This window comes from Papio anubis, chromosome 12 (genome assembly GCF_008728515.1).
Source record: "Papio anubis isolate 15944 chromosome 12, Panubis1.0, whole genome shotgun sequence".
In the NCBI taxonomy this organism is placed as follows: Eukaryota; Metazoa; Chordata; class Mammalia; order Primates; family Cercopithecidae; genus Papio; species Papio anubis.
In genome coordinates, this window is record NC_044987.1 from 61,789,105 (window position 1) to 61,804,959 (window position 15,855).

Consider the following 15,855-nt stretch of genomic DNA (forward strand, 5'->3'; position numbering starts at 1 on the left):
TGTGTGCAGGAGGGCTTGGCTGCCATCCTGTCCTTGCTCCCCTCCTGATCAGGTCCCTAGAGATGCCCTGGAATGTTCTCCATGCCTCCCCAACCCCAACTGCCCCTACCCTTTGCCCTTCATCCTCCTTGCCTTGACCAAGTCCTTTGTTTGGGGTTTCCGGTGGAGCAGGCGCTGGACAGGCGGGCGGCAGGCGATGCCGCGGTCTGGGAACCTTTGTTCTTTTCCTCTTAGTTTAACTGGTGTTTGGGGCCCCGGTTTGGAGGAGGGTGTGGAGAGGATGCACGAGGCAGCAAGGTCACTGTGTTTACTACACCTCTTCGTCCTCCGCAGAAGGGAGGCATACAGCGCAGGCGGTGAGGCCTGGGTGGTGTCTTTGGTGGCGCCTCTTGGTATAAGAACAGCTTGGGCTGGGCTTGGAGTTTGCCAGCTCTGCAGTCTTAGTCCATGGTGGCCCAGCGCCCTTCCTGGCTTATGTCAGCGGGCTGAGCAGCTGAGCAGCCAAGCACCCGCTTCTCCAGGTTCACCTCCCCTCGCCCCTTCTCTGTGTGGCTGCAGCCCCTGGAGACAACCAGGAAGACCTCGATTTAGCTCTATTTGTGTTCACTCCAGGTCAGATGGAGGAGAAATAGTCCCCGTCCTCACAGAGACACTTATCTGAAAGGAGAGAGCTGGTCACACCTTTGGGGACCCTCTAGTCTGACGCAGTCTGTAGGGGATGCAGTCTGTAGGGGGATCGAGGTCATACCTTCCAGAGAGAGCTGTGGGAAAACCCTACTGGGCCACCTCCCAGCAAGTGCTTGAGAGAAGAAACATCCAAGATTCCTTGAGATTGGAAGGCTCAGAGAAGTCTGAGTCAGTCAGGGAAGGGCCTGGGGTCGATGCCACAGTGTCACACTCCAGAAGGTTCTCTGAAATGAATAGGCTTGAGCTGGACCTTGAAGGGGGTGTTGGGGTGGGCAGAGAAATGCAGCCTGGGGCTAAGGAAGGTTGTAGCCTGACTGGCAAAAGGGATCTTGCTGACCATTCCCCAGGCAACACTGTCTGGCTTTGGGTAGCCATCCCTGGGCCTCCAGCCTTCTCAAGCTTTCATGGCACCTTTTTTATCCCATTGCCTCTGGCTGGAATTATCTTCATCATCATTGACACTGTCATCTTCATCATCTTTTATGCAGTTCTTTCCAAATACCAAGGTCCTTTCACAAATGTCTCATTTAGCAGATTAACTCATGCGATTGTCTAAAAGTCTTTATGGAACACCTGCTGTGTACCAGACAGGCACAGTTTTAAGTGCCGGGGTCATGGTGGTGACCAAACTGGCCTCATGGAGCTCTTACCTTCTGTGTCCAGACATGCTGCCAGTCGCTCACCCTTCTGTGTTTCCCCAGTCTGGGGCGCCTGGTTCTGTGGGGCTCTGCATGTACACCCTCTGGTGCTGGGGTCTGGCTCCTACCAGAATGTGAGCTCTGCAGAGGCTGGGCCTGAGTCTCTCCTCTACCCACCATGTGTGTCCTGAGCTGGGTCTGGCAGAGTCCAGATGCTCACACTTATCATCAGATGACCGGAACTGCCCTGTAGGGTTGGCAGCCCAGCTCCGTCTAGGGAAACTGGGGTCCAGTGGAAGAGGGGACTCAAGGCAGCATCTCATCAGGCACTTCTTTTACCAGTAGCTCCAGAGACCAAGAGGGGTCAGGTGACTGGTGCAGGTCTCACAGCAGGGTGGCAGGGCTGGTGTCAGAGGACAGCACTTCTTGCTGCCAGGTTGGGCTCTGCCCCAGCACCATGCTGCTCTCTGGCTGGCCTCCGTGCTGCCTGCGGCGGGTAAACGATTATTAATGACCCCCCTGGCAAGGAGACAGGAAATGTTTCCCAGCCACAGCTGGGGACCTGCTCCCTGCCAGCCCCAGCTATCCATACCCGCCCTGACCATGGCGTCAGTGCTGATGTTATCTTCGTTCTGCCTGAGTCTTCTTTGCTCCTTCTGCCCATCCCCTCACCTTCCTGATCTTGACATCCTAACGGTAAATGATGACACCCTAAGAGTAAATGATGAGAAGATACAGAGCTTTCTTTTCCATATCCCTGTCCCTCACCACTTTCTCCAACCTGACTCATCTCTACCTTCTTCCTTTTCCCACGCCAGCCAGAAGTAGCTCTTCCTCCAGGAAGGCTTCTCTGAATGCACAGCCAGCTCCTCCAGTGGCCACTATCTTGGGCCCGAGGCACTGAGTCCCCCTCATTGCAGACTCTAGTCCTCCACTGATGATTTGCTCTGATGGTCTTAGGGCTGGCCTGGGAACTTCCTGAAGCCTGTCCCTAACTGCTGCCTTAGGACTGACATATGGAGGGTCCTCCCAGATGCCACCTCCAGGAAGTCTCCAGTTTCACCCAGCCCAGGGATTCTTACCTCCTTTGAGCACCCTGCCCTTCCTGTCTGAGTTACACATGTGTACTTCCAGGACTTCCTAGGTGGACATTGGTGAACACCTGCTATGTGCCCAGCAGAGAAGGTGGGAAGAGATGAGCAGGATGCAGGCCTTAAAATCCCCACACATTCCCCCAAGCCTGAGCAATGTTGCATCAGCCCCATGGCAGGTGGCACAGACCTGGGTATAGGGCTGGGGGCGGGGAGGTGGGGAAGCAGGGAGTGATGTTGGTAGAGTGTGTGGAGAGGGTAACGAAGGAGATAAACTCAGGGGCCGTGGTAATATAAAGCAGGGACCCCTATTTCAGCCTAGAGTGGGAGGGAGGGGCACGTTGGGGAGCTTCCAGGAGGAAACATATCTAGACTGAGAGCTAAGGGTCAAGCCAGGAGAAAGTTCTGGACAGAGGGGAGAGAATGGTTGTTGTGAAGGTTTGTTGGTGGCAGACAGGGAGGAGAGCCTGTGGCAGCACCACTCCATGGAGCAGGCCCCTGGGTGCCAGGCGTCTGGGTCCAGGGTATGGGAGCGGTGAAGCTGGCCCAGCAAGATGGTGCAGGACTTGTAAGCCATGTTAAGGACTGCGGACTTGTTCTGGAGGGAAATTGACCCTTGGGAAGAGTTGAGGGAAGAGATATGACAGATCAGATCTGCATGCTCGGGAGCTTCCTGGACCATGGTGTGGAGACTGAGGGGGAGGCTGGTGTGGCCCAGCTAAAGGGGGTGATGAGGCCTGGACAGGGAAATGGCTAAAGAATGCAGGGGAGGGAATGGAGTGGCCAGGGCTGGTGGAGGGAGCCAGCCAGCTGTAGACATGAAGGTCAAGGGAGGAGAATGCTGCCTCACCCAGGTATCTGGGTGGGTTTTGTGCAGTCTCTGAGAGGTATAGGAGGGAAGACAGGGGTTAGTGGCAGATGCCTGGGCCTGTGTCAGGGCTCTTTAAAGACCAAAAGGTCTTGGAAAAGCCTCGGAGGAGGTCATGAGCTTTGAGGTTAAAGGGAGACCTGAAGCCCACTCAGGGCTGCTATAGCGTCACCTGTAGCATGGGGAACTCGGGATCTGCCCTGGGCAGAGTGTTCAGAATTCAATAATCGAAACAATCTGTGAAATATAATACTTAATAAAATTCAAATCCAAAAATGTCTGAGTACATTCCAAAATGAGTAAAAATGTAAATTTATGAAAATGCTAAACATACGTGATTGTTCTAATGTAAATTGTAAGCCTCAGCTGCTTCCCAAAACTTTGGATCAGGCTCCCTTGAAGCTGCTGCCTCTGATGTGGCTACCCCCTGTGGCTTCAGGACCTTCCTGTTCAGCTCCCTTGAGAGGAGCCGGCAGGGCCCCTCCTCTGCAGAGCCTGTACTCTGGCTGGTGGCTTCAGGGGGCAGGCATTCTGCCTTTCCTGTCCCCCACCCTAAGGAAGTTGGCCTTGCATGCCTCCCATCCATGGTTGCCTCTACTGGGGGCTGCCACTGGGAGACAGGAAGGGCATGGGAGTTGCAGGAGCTCAGGGTAAGAGGGGCCGAGAGCTCGTGGTATGGAGCGGGAGCGGGAAGGTAGGGTGGCCAGAAGAATGGAGAGGGCCGGGAGTAAGAGCAAAGGGAGACAGGCAGAGCTGAAGAGCGGTATCGCCCCAACATCAATACTGGTATTTCAGAATAGAAAAGCTGTGCCATTTCCTGAAACATCATAATGTTGAAGTCCAATCTTGCAGTCTCTGAGCTGGGCATTCCTTGGCCCCCACTCTCCAGTATTCTTGCATGAGACCATTTTTCTGGGCTGCATTTTCTCACTTGTAAAAGGAGGAAGTTGGGGGTCAATATCTCCCAGCGATATATGAGCTCTAGCTCTAGAAGTGTAGGATTTTGAGAATCTGGAATTGTCAGTCTGTGGGGTTCTAACTGGGACAATTCTAGCATTCCTTGACTCTCAGCTCCCAGCCAGGGCTGTGTGGATGCGTGGTTGTGTGATTCCGACATTCTGAGACTTTAAGATGCTGAGGCTCTAGGAGCTAGAGATACGGACATTCTGTGAATCTAGGATTCTAGGATTTGATGGTTTGATGATTCAATGGTTCTAAATGGGGCTGCTGGGAAGAGCTGCAACCACCTGCCTTGTTAATGTCAATGTTCAGTTATTAAAAACATAACAAGAAGCAATGGAGACAGATAGCTCAGAATGGTGGGCGCTCCCTCCACTCCCAGTGAGGGAGGACAGGAGAAGCTGGGCTGGCCTTAGAGGAGAATAGAGACCTTTACAACCTGGATCACACAGGCTGTTTCTCCTGTCACAACAGAACTGGTGTGTGTACATTCGAGAGACCTGCCACTCTCAAAGCTTGCAGACTAAGGGGCTAATTTCCTTCAACACTGGCCTCTATTCCTTAACCATTTCAGACTGGGCGGAGAGAGGGGTTGCTACCCTTTCCAAAGTTTCTGGGCAGAAATGGCAGCAGTGGAGGAAGGAGAGGCCTGCTTACTCCTGCCCCTTCCCTGACAGCCTGTGGGGGGAAAACAGGACATGAATACTTCCTGGACACAGACATGGAAATGCATGAAACCCTGCCTGCGAGGGCCCCGCGTCCATAGGGCTCAAACAAGGGCAGAGGCCAGGACAGCCAGTGGGGTCCTGTCAGCACCCTCTCAGTATAGGCTGAGGAGGGAAGACCCTGTTCTTGCCCCAAGGGTGGCAGTGAGAAGGGGTCAAGGAAGGGAGTCCCAGGTCAGGCACCGGAAGTGCTGACAGGTCCTCCCCTGTGTGTGAGGCCACAGTCCAGCCTCGCAGAAAGCCAGCCCAGTTGTCCAGTGTCTCACTGCCTCCTGGGTCCTTTCTATGCCTCAGCACCCAGGCCAGAGTTGGGGAGGGGTCCAGGCTGCAGGGGAGGGTTTCCTTCCAGAGTGCCCACCTCGATAGATCCTTAGAAGCCCAGTACCACTGCACAGGTCCAAGGGTTTCCCCTGCCTGGTAGGTTCATAGACCAAAGCTGGCCCTGGTCACACAGCACAACGGGGCCTGAAATCAGGCTTCCTGATTCCCAGTCCTGGGTGTTCGTTGTTGCCCACAACCTCCCCCACTTCCCCTGGGACACCTGAGGGGCAGGAGTGGAGGCGGGACTCAGGTTAGGGAGCAGAGCCTCTGTCCATCACCCCTCTGTCTTCCTCCTCCCACAGGCCAGAAGCAGGTGTGGTGGTGGCAGCTGCCCCCAGTCCTCCACAAGGCTCCATTGTCCCTGGCAGGGAGCCCCTCCCCAGCTGCAGGCCCGAAATGTGCCTCCCTGGACCCTCCTGTCGTGACCACCCGCTTCCTCCTGCTGCTCCTTCCCTGGTCTCATCTGCACTTGCCCTTGGGCCCTCCCCATCCCTGTGAGGTCTCCGTCTGTGGCTCTCTCTGGGTTTAAGCCTCTCTCCAGTGAAAGTTAGATTTGGAAGGGCCCTGGGGGATCACCAAGTCCAACCCTTTTATTCTTCCGATGAGGAGGCCAGCTCAGAGAAGGGAAGGTCCTGTCCAAAGCTGCACAGTAGGCTGGGGCACAGCCCAGTGCCATGCTCCCTTCTGCGCTGGGCCATGGGTGCACCCTGCCCTTGGCATCAGGCATCCACGGTTTGAGGACTGACTGTGATGATCAGCGCTAAGCACACAGGCACCTACAGAAACGTGGTGGGGGGCTTCTCTCCTCAGCCCTTCTTCACAGCCCTGAGCTGCCCTCCCTTCCCCTTCTTTGCCCAGCTCCTCTCTCCTTCACTATCCCTGCTGTCTGCTGACTCCTGCCTCTGGCAGACACTTTCCTTGGGACACAGACTAGAGCTCAGGCCTCCATGACTGGGATGCACACCCATGCGCCCAGACACAGACCCACAGACATGTGCAAGCATATCACGGGGTCTATAAATCCCAGCTGAAAACTGGTCAGACCATCAGGAGGCCACCCTGGAACCCAGTATCCTCTTCCTGTCAGGCCTCACACACCTCCTCTAGGAAGCCCCTTAGGACCCCTGAAGACTGTCTTCATCCAACTAGCCCCTTTGTGACAACTGCACTCTGTGAACCTATGTTCCTCCTGTGACTCAAAGGGCAAGGCTGAGTCCCCCCTTCAGTCCTGGGGCCACTCCTTCAGTGTCTCCAGGAGGGGTTCAGCTTCCTGTTGCTGGGTGGGGAGAGCCCTGAGGTCCCCACAGGACATGGGACAATGAGGAGGAGGTGACAGATGAGAGGCTAACTCTTCCCTAAAGCAGACTCTACCCTCCCCTGACCTCCCTGGCTGGTGGCTTGGACACAGCCCTGGCCTGTTGGGCCCTTAGGACTAGGGTCCTGGTCTGACCCCACAGTGCGGAGGTCTGGGAATCAGAAGCCCTGGTTCTCCAGCAGCAGTTCTCTAACTGGCGGCTAGGGAGTCCAGGCCTCCAGGGCACTGGTAGGTTATTGGCGGGTTGGTGCAGATTCCAGTGTCCAGGAGGGGTGAGCTGAACTTCTCTGGCCTGGGGGGCCTGTGTACAAGAGATAGGAGAGTGGTAAACACAGGCTGGGTGGGATTATGGGGAGCTGGGAATACCTAGCTGAGACTCCCCTTATCCTAGCCACTTTCTCCACACTTGAAATTGGCTGGACGGGGAACCAGAAGTTGGGTGGGGTTGGGGAGGGACAGGAGCCAGCAGCCTGCCTCCACCTCGGGGCAGTGCCTCTGCTGGGGGGCAGGAACCTGTCCTGGGAGTGATGGGAGGCCTGAGGGGGGAGCTGGATTCTGCCATGAAACTGGCACTCCCTCCTGTCAGGGGAGGGGAGGGGCTGTCCCTGGCTGCTCAGCAGGTGGCCCATCTGGCTGTGGGTGGAAAAGAAGACTCAGGCTTTGTGGATAAAAGGGACGGCCCTGGGGTCAGGCACTTATCTGAACCCTCGTCATTTCCTCTTTTCCTCTGCCGGACACAGCTGGGTGAGTGGGGTCATTGCACAGAGGGAAGGAACAGGCCAGGGCCAATACATACCAGGCCCTACAGGAGAGTCAGGCACATGGGTGACCTCACCACACCCTGGGCTGCAGTCAGCACCTCATAGAGGCCCAGCCACACACCACAGTCACTGCGGGAGATGGCCACACCTAGACCATCACACCACACACAGACCAAGTCTCCCGAGGTGACACTCAGGCCCAGCTGCAGGCGCAGCTAAGAGGGAAGACCCTGCAGGAAAAAGGGACATGTGGGACAACCAGACACCCTGCCTCGGCCACACCACAAGCCTCCGCACACCAGGTGCAGCTCCTGTCACCCCTACGGTCAACCCAAGGAGAGCCAGAGATTCCAGCAGTCGTGGGCAGGTATCCAGTGCCCAGGCGAGAAGAGGGGGACACCAGCAGGGAACCCAGAACCTCCTCCATGCCAGACTGTGCCCTCCCCCCAGCTCACAGAAGGAGCGCCTCAGGCTGTTTATTTCCTAGCAGGGACTAGCAGGGATGGGTGTCTCATCCCCCTCCCCCTCCCAGTCCCCACCACACGATGCTGAAGCTGCCAAATCAAATCAGCCCCTGCACCCGCGCCAGGCTGGCATGGCGGCCAGCAGCTGACGGGAACGAAGCCAGGCTCAGAATATCCCGCCGCCTGTCCGATGCCTGGGTAGGCTTGTTGGGTGGGGGTGGAGAGGGGCAGCAGCCTGGCAGCCAGGCCCTAGGCAGTGCCCCTCAGAGAGGCTGGGGGTTTGGAATGCCGCGGGATGGTGGGCTTCTGGAGAACGAGTGAGCAGGTCCCTGTTGTGTCTCCAGGCTGCTGTGGCAATGTCTCCACCGCCAGCATTCCAGGAGCTGTGGAAGTGGTGCCGGTGGGATACAGGCTGGGGGATCTGATCCCAGTCCAGATGACTGGGTGCCAGGCTGGGGCGGGGGCTCCCACATGCGCTCACATTCATTTGAGACTCACAACACCTGGGCTGGAAGCCCCTTGGTTGTCTGTGAGTAAAGGCCCAACTCACTGTGGAGGCCCAGTGACTATGTGAGGTGGACATTATGGATCCCGTTTTACAGATAGGGAAACTGAGGCTTAGAGAGGGCTAGTGGAGCTCCCTGGAGAGAAGCAGAAGTGGAGGAGGCCTCAGAAAGAGTAAAGAGGTGGTCATTTCCACTCCTTAGGAGCCCTAGGTGGAAAGAAGGAATATGGCTCTGTCCTCAGAGTCAAGGAACAGAGAATATGGCAGAACCACAGGTGCCTATGGGAAGCAGAGAGTAAGGAGGGAGTCTGGGGAGAGAGCAAGGTGCAAGCGGGCAAGGCTTCCTGGAGGAGGGGGCCATCCATGGGCCTGCTGGGGGCTAATGGGAGGGCAGGCTAGGGAGAAGGGGAGAAGGCCTGGCCGGCCTCAGCTCCTGACCTTCTTGTCTCTGCAGCCAGCCTGGACCCCCTTGCAAAGGAGCCAGGACCCCCAGGGAATAGAGACGACCGACTAGAGGTGAGAGCTCAGTGGAGGGAGAAGTGGGTGGGCTTGAGGGAGTGGGGCGCAGACTGAAGATCAGTCTGAGTGGTGCCCTCACCCTTGGGAGGACGGGGAGGCTGGAGTCATATCCCAGCCCCAGCCCTCCAGACTAGGACCACCCCCATATCAAGGCCAACTCCCCTCACCCCATATATCCCCAGCCTGGAAGTCCTCCCATGAGGATTCCTCCTCCCAACTCACCTGGGAGTCACTCCAGACTACTCCCTTGTCCTCCACACCCTCACCCAACAATTCCCTGTTGATTCTCTGCCCTGAGTATTTCCCGAGTTCCTCTCCTCTCCATTCCGCCCCCTGCTTGGGTCCAGGCCCCCTCAACTCTCCCCTGGGCCACTCACTGGCTGCTTGCTTTCAGTTTCCCCCATCCTCCACGTGGCCACCAGGAGGATCTTTCTAATGCACAGACCTGAACTTGTCACTCTCTTGCCCCAGAATCCTCCATACTCCCCATCCCCATGTCCCCCTCTGCAACCCCAGCCTGGCCATTGTCCCCCTTCATCCATTGCTGCCTCCCCCAAACTACTCCCGCTGGCCTCTTCCCCTCTCAGCTTCCTAAATCCTTCGGGGATCAGCTCTAGCCTCCTCTCCTCTGGGAAGTCCTCTCTACCCCTTGACCACGGGACCAAGCTCGCTCATGCTCCCTCCTCTGAGCTCTCCTGCCCTGGCAGTCAGATGCTGGGGTGCTCTGCTGTCTGTCGCCCACTGTGCTGTGCCACGAGCACCGTGTTTTCTCCATCACGTGACTCTGTATGTGTGTCTGCCTTGCCTTCTCTGCACTGTGAGCTCCTTGAGCCTGGGGACTATGCTTTCTTCATTCCTGAACCTTCTACCACCCTTGGATGGGTACTGGTGCAGCGCTCAGCCCGCGCATTTCCTGCCCTGTGAGGGGTGCCATCCCCACCCCCCAACCATGCCTTCCTTCCCTGTGAGGGGTGCCTCATAGGAATCTTCAGTGCTCAAAGGGGCCTTGATGAGCAAACAAGGTGGGCTGCTGATGTTGATTGGCACAGAGGAGGGTGTGTGTGTGTGTGTGTGTGTGTGTGTGTGTGCGAACTGGACCCACAGCCAGAACAGCAAGAGTCTGCTCAGGCCCAGCTGAGAGGGAGAGGAAGATGCTGCTTGTATCAGTGTGTGCCAGGAGCCTTCGACACCCCCGTTGTTTAATTCTTACAACATCCCTATGAGGTAGGGGCTGCCATTATTCCTGTTTCACATTTGGGGAAGCTGAGGCCCAGAGGGGTCATGCAGTGAGTGAATTGGAACAGAACTAGGAGTGGAGCCTAGAGGTGTCTCAGGCTCGAGGCTCACTCTTTCCCGGCCCCTGAGTAAGATGTTGCCCACACAGGGCCTGGTGCACAGGAAGGGCTCAGCACAGGTTCCCAGCTGGGACACAGGGCCAAGACCTGAGAATGTGCCTCCAAGTGGGACTGGGCCCTGCTGCTGGGAGCTGGCAAAGGGAGATGGGAGGGGAGGGCCTGGAAAGCCATTATTAATTTATTTACTGCCATGGCATTCCCCATGGGGCGGGGCTCCCCCCAGAGCTGGGACAGATGGTGTTCCTGGGAGCCTGCAGTGTCTCAGCAGCCTCGGCCACACGCCAGGAAAGACTGGATTTGTCATCCACCCAGGGAGCCATGAGAGGAGGGGCCTTTGGCAAAGCTGAGACCCTCCTGGGCAACCAGGGCTGTGCCCCGAGGGAAGGAGTGTGGCTCCAGGCTCCCTGCTTTGCCTCTGGGGCAGCCCCTGCTGCCTAGGCCATAGGTCTGCCCTCTGCAGGTTCAAGTTCTGCTCCTTGTTCAGCTCCACTGGCCTCGTCCTTCCCATGAAGCTTCCCTAGGTCTGCCCCACCTACTCCTACCCCTGTATTCTCTCTGCCTTTCCTTGAGCTGGGTCCTGCTGCCTCCTCCCTCTGATCGAGGATCCGAAGCCATGAGCTCCTCAGCCCTCAGCTCTGTCCTGACCCCATCCCCACACCTATCCCAAAAACAGTTAGTGTCTGCCTGGGCTCTTGGCAGGGCCTGCTGGATTTCTGGGTTCTGCCAGCACCCCACCCGAGTGCCCAGGCCTATACTCAACCCTGCTGGGAAGAGATGGGCTGCCTGAGGGGATGCTCCCAACATTGAGAGGGCAAGACTGGAGAGAGTGGGGACCTGAGGGCATTGCTCAGACCATAGGGACAGCTGGAGGGAAAAGGGACTGGGGAGCCTGAGGGGCCCTATTGTCAGGGTGGAGCTGGGAAGCCAAGATGGCCTCATATAGTGGAAAGTCACGGGGTCAGATGAGCACAGGTTCAAGTCCCAACTCCTTGCTAGGTGTGTGGCCTTGTGCCTGCCACTTAATCAGCCTGAGTGTCAGTCTCCTCACCTGCCAGGCAGGGATAAGAACCTCTATCATGGCCGGGCACAGTGGCTCATGCCTGTAATCCCAACACTTTGGGAGGCTGAGGTGAGCGGATCACAAGGTCAGGAGATCAAGACCATCCTGGCTAACATGGTGAGACCCTGTCTCTACTAAAAATACAAAAAATTAGCTGGGTATGGTGGCGGGTGCCTGTGGTCCCAGCTACTCGGGAGGCTGAGGCAGGAGAATGGCATGAACCCGGGAGGCGGAGCTTGCAGTGAGCCGAGATCGTGCCACTGCACTCCAGCCTGGGCAACAGAGCGAGACTCTGTCTCAAAAAAAAAAAAAAAAAAAAAAAAAAGAAGAACCTCTATCATTATTGGACGTAACCACTGTTATTCGACATTACCAAAACAGAGCTGTTGGGAGAAGTTACAAAACTTGTATGTGTGGGGTGCCCGGCGCAGGCCTGGCACATGGCAGGTCCTTGGGGAGAGTTAGCCTCCTCCCTGTTCCCTCAAGGGTGCCATCCTTAGAGCCAGGACTAGGCTGTACCCCTGTGAGACAGGGTGCTCCGCAGAGCTGGGCTGAGGCTTATAGAAGTTCTATGGGCATGGCATGCTCTCCTGGCACTGGCTGGGTAGCAGCCAAGAGAGCAGAGCTGCCAGACCCAACCCCACCAAGCAAGCATGTGTTCAGCACACCCTCCTGGGATGGTTCCCTAGCCCCTATGCCAGCAGCTGGCTTGGAGGAGGGGCTCTTCCAGCTCAGCCTGGCATCCTCCTTCAGGGCCAGGCCTCCGTGTCATTACTGCCTCTCTGAAAGCTGGGGCTGGGGCCGTTCAAGTTGGTGAACTGAGCACGGTGAGTCAATGCCCTCTTTGTGATGGCTCTCAGGGCCCAGGTGGGGGCTTGGGAGCCCTAGCTGGGGTGGGGGCATGGGGAGAGGCAGACGTGAATGAGGGCACTGTCGTCCACAATAAGTACAGAAATGCACCGCCCAGCACCAGCTCCTCTATTGCTGCCCTTGGGACAAAGACCACACCCCTTGGCAGGGCACTGCTGGCCTTGTCTGCTGGGTCCCCTCATGTCCCCTCATGTCCCCTCATGCCCTGAGACATCCAGCGCTCCAGCCACATTGTTGTGTTCACTCCCAGCACACAGCAGCTCCTCCTGCCTCCCTGCCTTTGCTCACACTGACCACCTGTCTGGAACACCTTTCCTTTCTTTCTCCACCTACTCTCTTTTCAAGGCCCAGATGAAATGTCACCTCCTTTGTGACGTTCTTTCAGACTAGTCCCTCCACCTCAGGCCGAGCCAGTCTCCTCCCTTCCCTGGGCACTCACAGTCCCCATTTCCCTGAGCCCACAGTTGGGAAACCTGTTACCCCACATGGTGCTATGGGTAATGTGTCCTTCCCCATGGGATTGTAAACACCCAGGAGACAGAGACTGAGGCTGAGTCTTCTTTGTCTCTCTTGGGCCCATGTGGTGCCTGGTAAAGGCCTGGTATACAGTAGCTGCTCAATAAATACTTCTTGAATGAACAAGAGTGGCCGTGAGTAGGGCTGGAGTAGTTCCAAGAAGGGGCACAGTTGGGTTGGGTGGTCTTGGAGACTTGGAGGAGGCAATCTTGGAACTCTGAAGGATGGAGAGGGTCAAGGGCACTGACTGAAGAAGCCAGAGAGCAGCTAGGCAGTCAGAGAGGTCTGTGAGGTCAGCTTCTGACACCAGCAGCTGAGGACAACCAGGACGAGAACAGGACTGGGAACAAGCAGATAGAGGAGCCTGGAGCAAGGACTCAGCCCCAGAGGGGTCTGCAGGAGACTGGCTCATGCTCAGAACCCAGCTCCAAAACGCTCTGCCTGTGAGTCCTGGGCTGAGGAAGGCTTGATGCCAGAGTCAGGGTGAGGCTGAGGCCGCCAGTGAATATGTGGGCCCAGCTGCGGGGGTAACACTAGGCAGGGGCGGGAGCCAGGCTGGAGGGGGTATTGCCATTGCTGCTGTGGGTGCAGCAGGGCTTCACTGGGGAAGGAGCAGCCTGTGCAAGAGTGTGGGCAGGAATGGGAGGGGCGAAGGCTCTGAGTATAGGAGAACAGCTTACCAGCAAGGAGCCCTGGGGTGAGGCTGGAGGGGCCGCACTGGAGGCAGCACTTTTCAGCTTATCTAACATTCTCGAGTGAGTGCTCCTAACTGCCAGATGTGCTGCCTCCTCCTGATTCTGCACATCAGGAGCCAGTGGCCTCTACAATGCCCCATGGCCCCAAGGGAGTGGATGCCAACAAGTTGGCCATAGCATCTGGCATCCATGGGGGTCCTGAGGCCCTGCCACTTGTCTGTGCCCACCTGTCTGGCTGCACGGGCCCCGGGCGTGCAGGGACCTGGGGCCGGGGAGGCGGTCTCAGCTACCACTCCAGCCTGTCTCTCTGCCTGCCCATCCACTGTCCACACCCCTGGCTGACTGAGCAAAGACAGAGATGGGCATCTTAGGTCCTGCCATCAGAGAAGCCTAGTCCAAAGGAGGAGGCATCACGCACGAGGGACTTATACCCAGAGAAGACACACACTGAGACCAGGCCAGGCTTGCAGGCAGGCCTAGGCCCAGGGAGGGCCAGCCCCGTCAATGACCTGGAGTTGAGACTTAGGGAAAGGCAGGAGCTGGCTCAGAGGCGCAGGCAGGTTGATGGCAGTGCCCAGGCCAGATGCTGCGGCCCAGGGCTGAGGTTCCTCCAGCTGGCCCTGCCCCCCACAGTCCCGCCTGGCCTTTGGCTGTAAACACTGAGAGAACAAGTTCCGTTTCCCGGGAAATATTTATCTCAGGCTGTGTGAGAAGCGTGTGCTCTGGCCTCCATATGTCCTTCCTGTAGACTGGCTGGGGCAGAAGGAGAGGGGGCTTGGCAGCGCCTTTTTTAGGGGCAGTCCATGGGGCTAGGAGGGAAAGGTGTGCCAGAGGCCCCTGCCTAGAGCCTGAGTTCGAGTGCTGGCTGAGGGAGAGGTGGGAGCAGATGGGAGAGAAGCTTGTTTTCTCCAAACCCCACAGATGTCCTCCGCCTCTGTCACATTCCTTTCTTCCTCCTGGTCCATCCTGTCTCCTCCAGGTTCCGCCTCCAGCCTGGTGTCCCCTCCTAAGGCTGCCTTTTCCTCCTCCTCCTCCCTGTTTCCTGGCTCTCAGCCGCTTCGTCTGGGAAGTCTTCCTCAACTTTAAACCCTCGAACCCTTGTCCTCTGCCCTCCATCTCCCACTTCTCAGGCTTCCAGCAGCTTCATGTGGAGCCCCGTAGATCAGCATTGGGCTGGTCCTGTCCGCCAGTTGTTCAGCCACTGTAACAGCTTTGTGCAGGCTGCCCTGGAGCCCTGTTCCGGGAAGCACAGTCCTGGACACCCTGGGACTGGGTCAAGGCCCGGAGCTGATCCCCTCTGTCCATCCCAGCAGAGCCAGCACCAGTGTAGACACATGGGGTATCCAGGTTGGTGGACTGGGGGAGGATGGAAAGTCCCATGGATCCAACCAGAATATTAGAGTGGGGAGGCAGAGGGCCCAGGGTTCCTGCTGGCCAGCCTCTGGGCTTAGGGGTGTGTATCCCAGACAGGCCAGGCCTGCCGGGGGCCCTGACAACAGGAAATCCTTGAAGGAACAAGCAGAGGCTGAGGACTCTGAGCACAACAACAGGAAACAGCCGTGACACGGGGCAACAGCCCTGGCGACTGCCCAGTGGGGTGGGGACGAGGGGCCGAGCTTGTGGGACCCAGGGTGATGCCAAGAGGGACAGTGAGACACTGTGGGACAGGGGGCATTCTGCACGTATGACACGGAGCTTATGACATGTAATGTCAAGTATGTGACTATGATCACAGGGTACTGTGTGGTGTGTGGGTGAGTCACTGAGTATGTGACACTGGGTGTGAGGCACTCTATGATAGCAGATGTGTACACAGTGGCTGTGCCACCAAGTGTGTGACACTGTGACACTGTGTGATATTGATTGTGTGATGCTGATACCAAGTGTGTGACATTGCACATTGCCTGCTACCACATATGTGACACTGCAAGTGACAATGAGCACATGGAGGGTGTGACTCCATGAGAATAAAATACAGAAACATGAGCAAATGATGCTGCAGTAGGAGGTATGGTCCTGAGTCTGTGGCTCGAGTGTCTGACACTGAATTGTGACACCGAGTGTGTCCCAAACATATGATCTAGTGAGGCTGAGTGTGCAAAGGAGTGACATAGAGTGAAAGCAAGTGTGTGGAAGTGGGCGTGTGATGCTGTGTGACCCTGGGCCTGACATTACATGTGTGATACTCTGTAATGGTTGTGACAATATGCAGTGTGCACACACAACACTGTGTTGGGCACTGTCATGGGAAGGCACCGATGGGTTCAGGCAGGAAAGTAACACCGTCCAAAGGATGATTTTAAAAGATTGCTCTGGCCGGGTGCAGTGGCTCACACCTATAATCCCAGCACTTTGGGAGGCTGAGCCGGTTGGATCACCTGAGGTCAGGAGTTCAAGACCAGCCTGGTGAAACCCCATCTCTACTAAAAATACAAAAATTAGCCAGGCGTGGTGGCAGGTGCCTGTAATCCCAGCTACTCAGGAGGTTGAGACAGGAGACTCACT

The 15,855-nt window shown here is 56.8% G+C and overlaps 1 protein-coding gene across 3 annotated transcripts in view; it reads left to right on the forward strand.

Annotated features, from left to right (window-relative positions):
* PDE2A (phosphodiesterase 2A) overlaps nt 1-15,855 on the forward strand; it is a 101,570-nt gene that overhangs the window by 37,136 nt on the left and 48,579 nt on the right. For 2 of the 3 annotated variants that reach the window (XM_031653213.1, XM_031653212.1), the window contains one exon: nt 8,790-8,851. The exons of the other annotated variant lie outside the window; for it this stretch is intronic. In XM_031653213.1, coding sequence (XP_031509073.1) covers nt 8,790-8,851 — 62 coding nt within the window. The remainder of the gene's footprint in view (nt 1-8,789; nt 8,852-15,855) is intronic. 3 annotated transcript variants of the gene reach the window in all.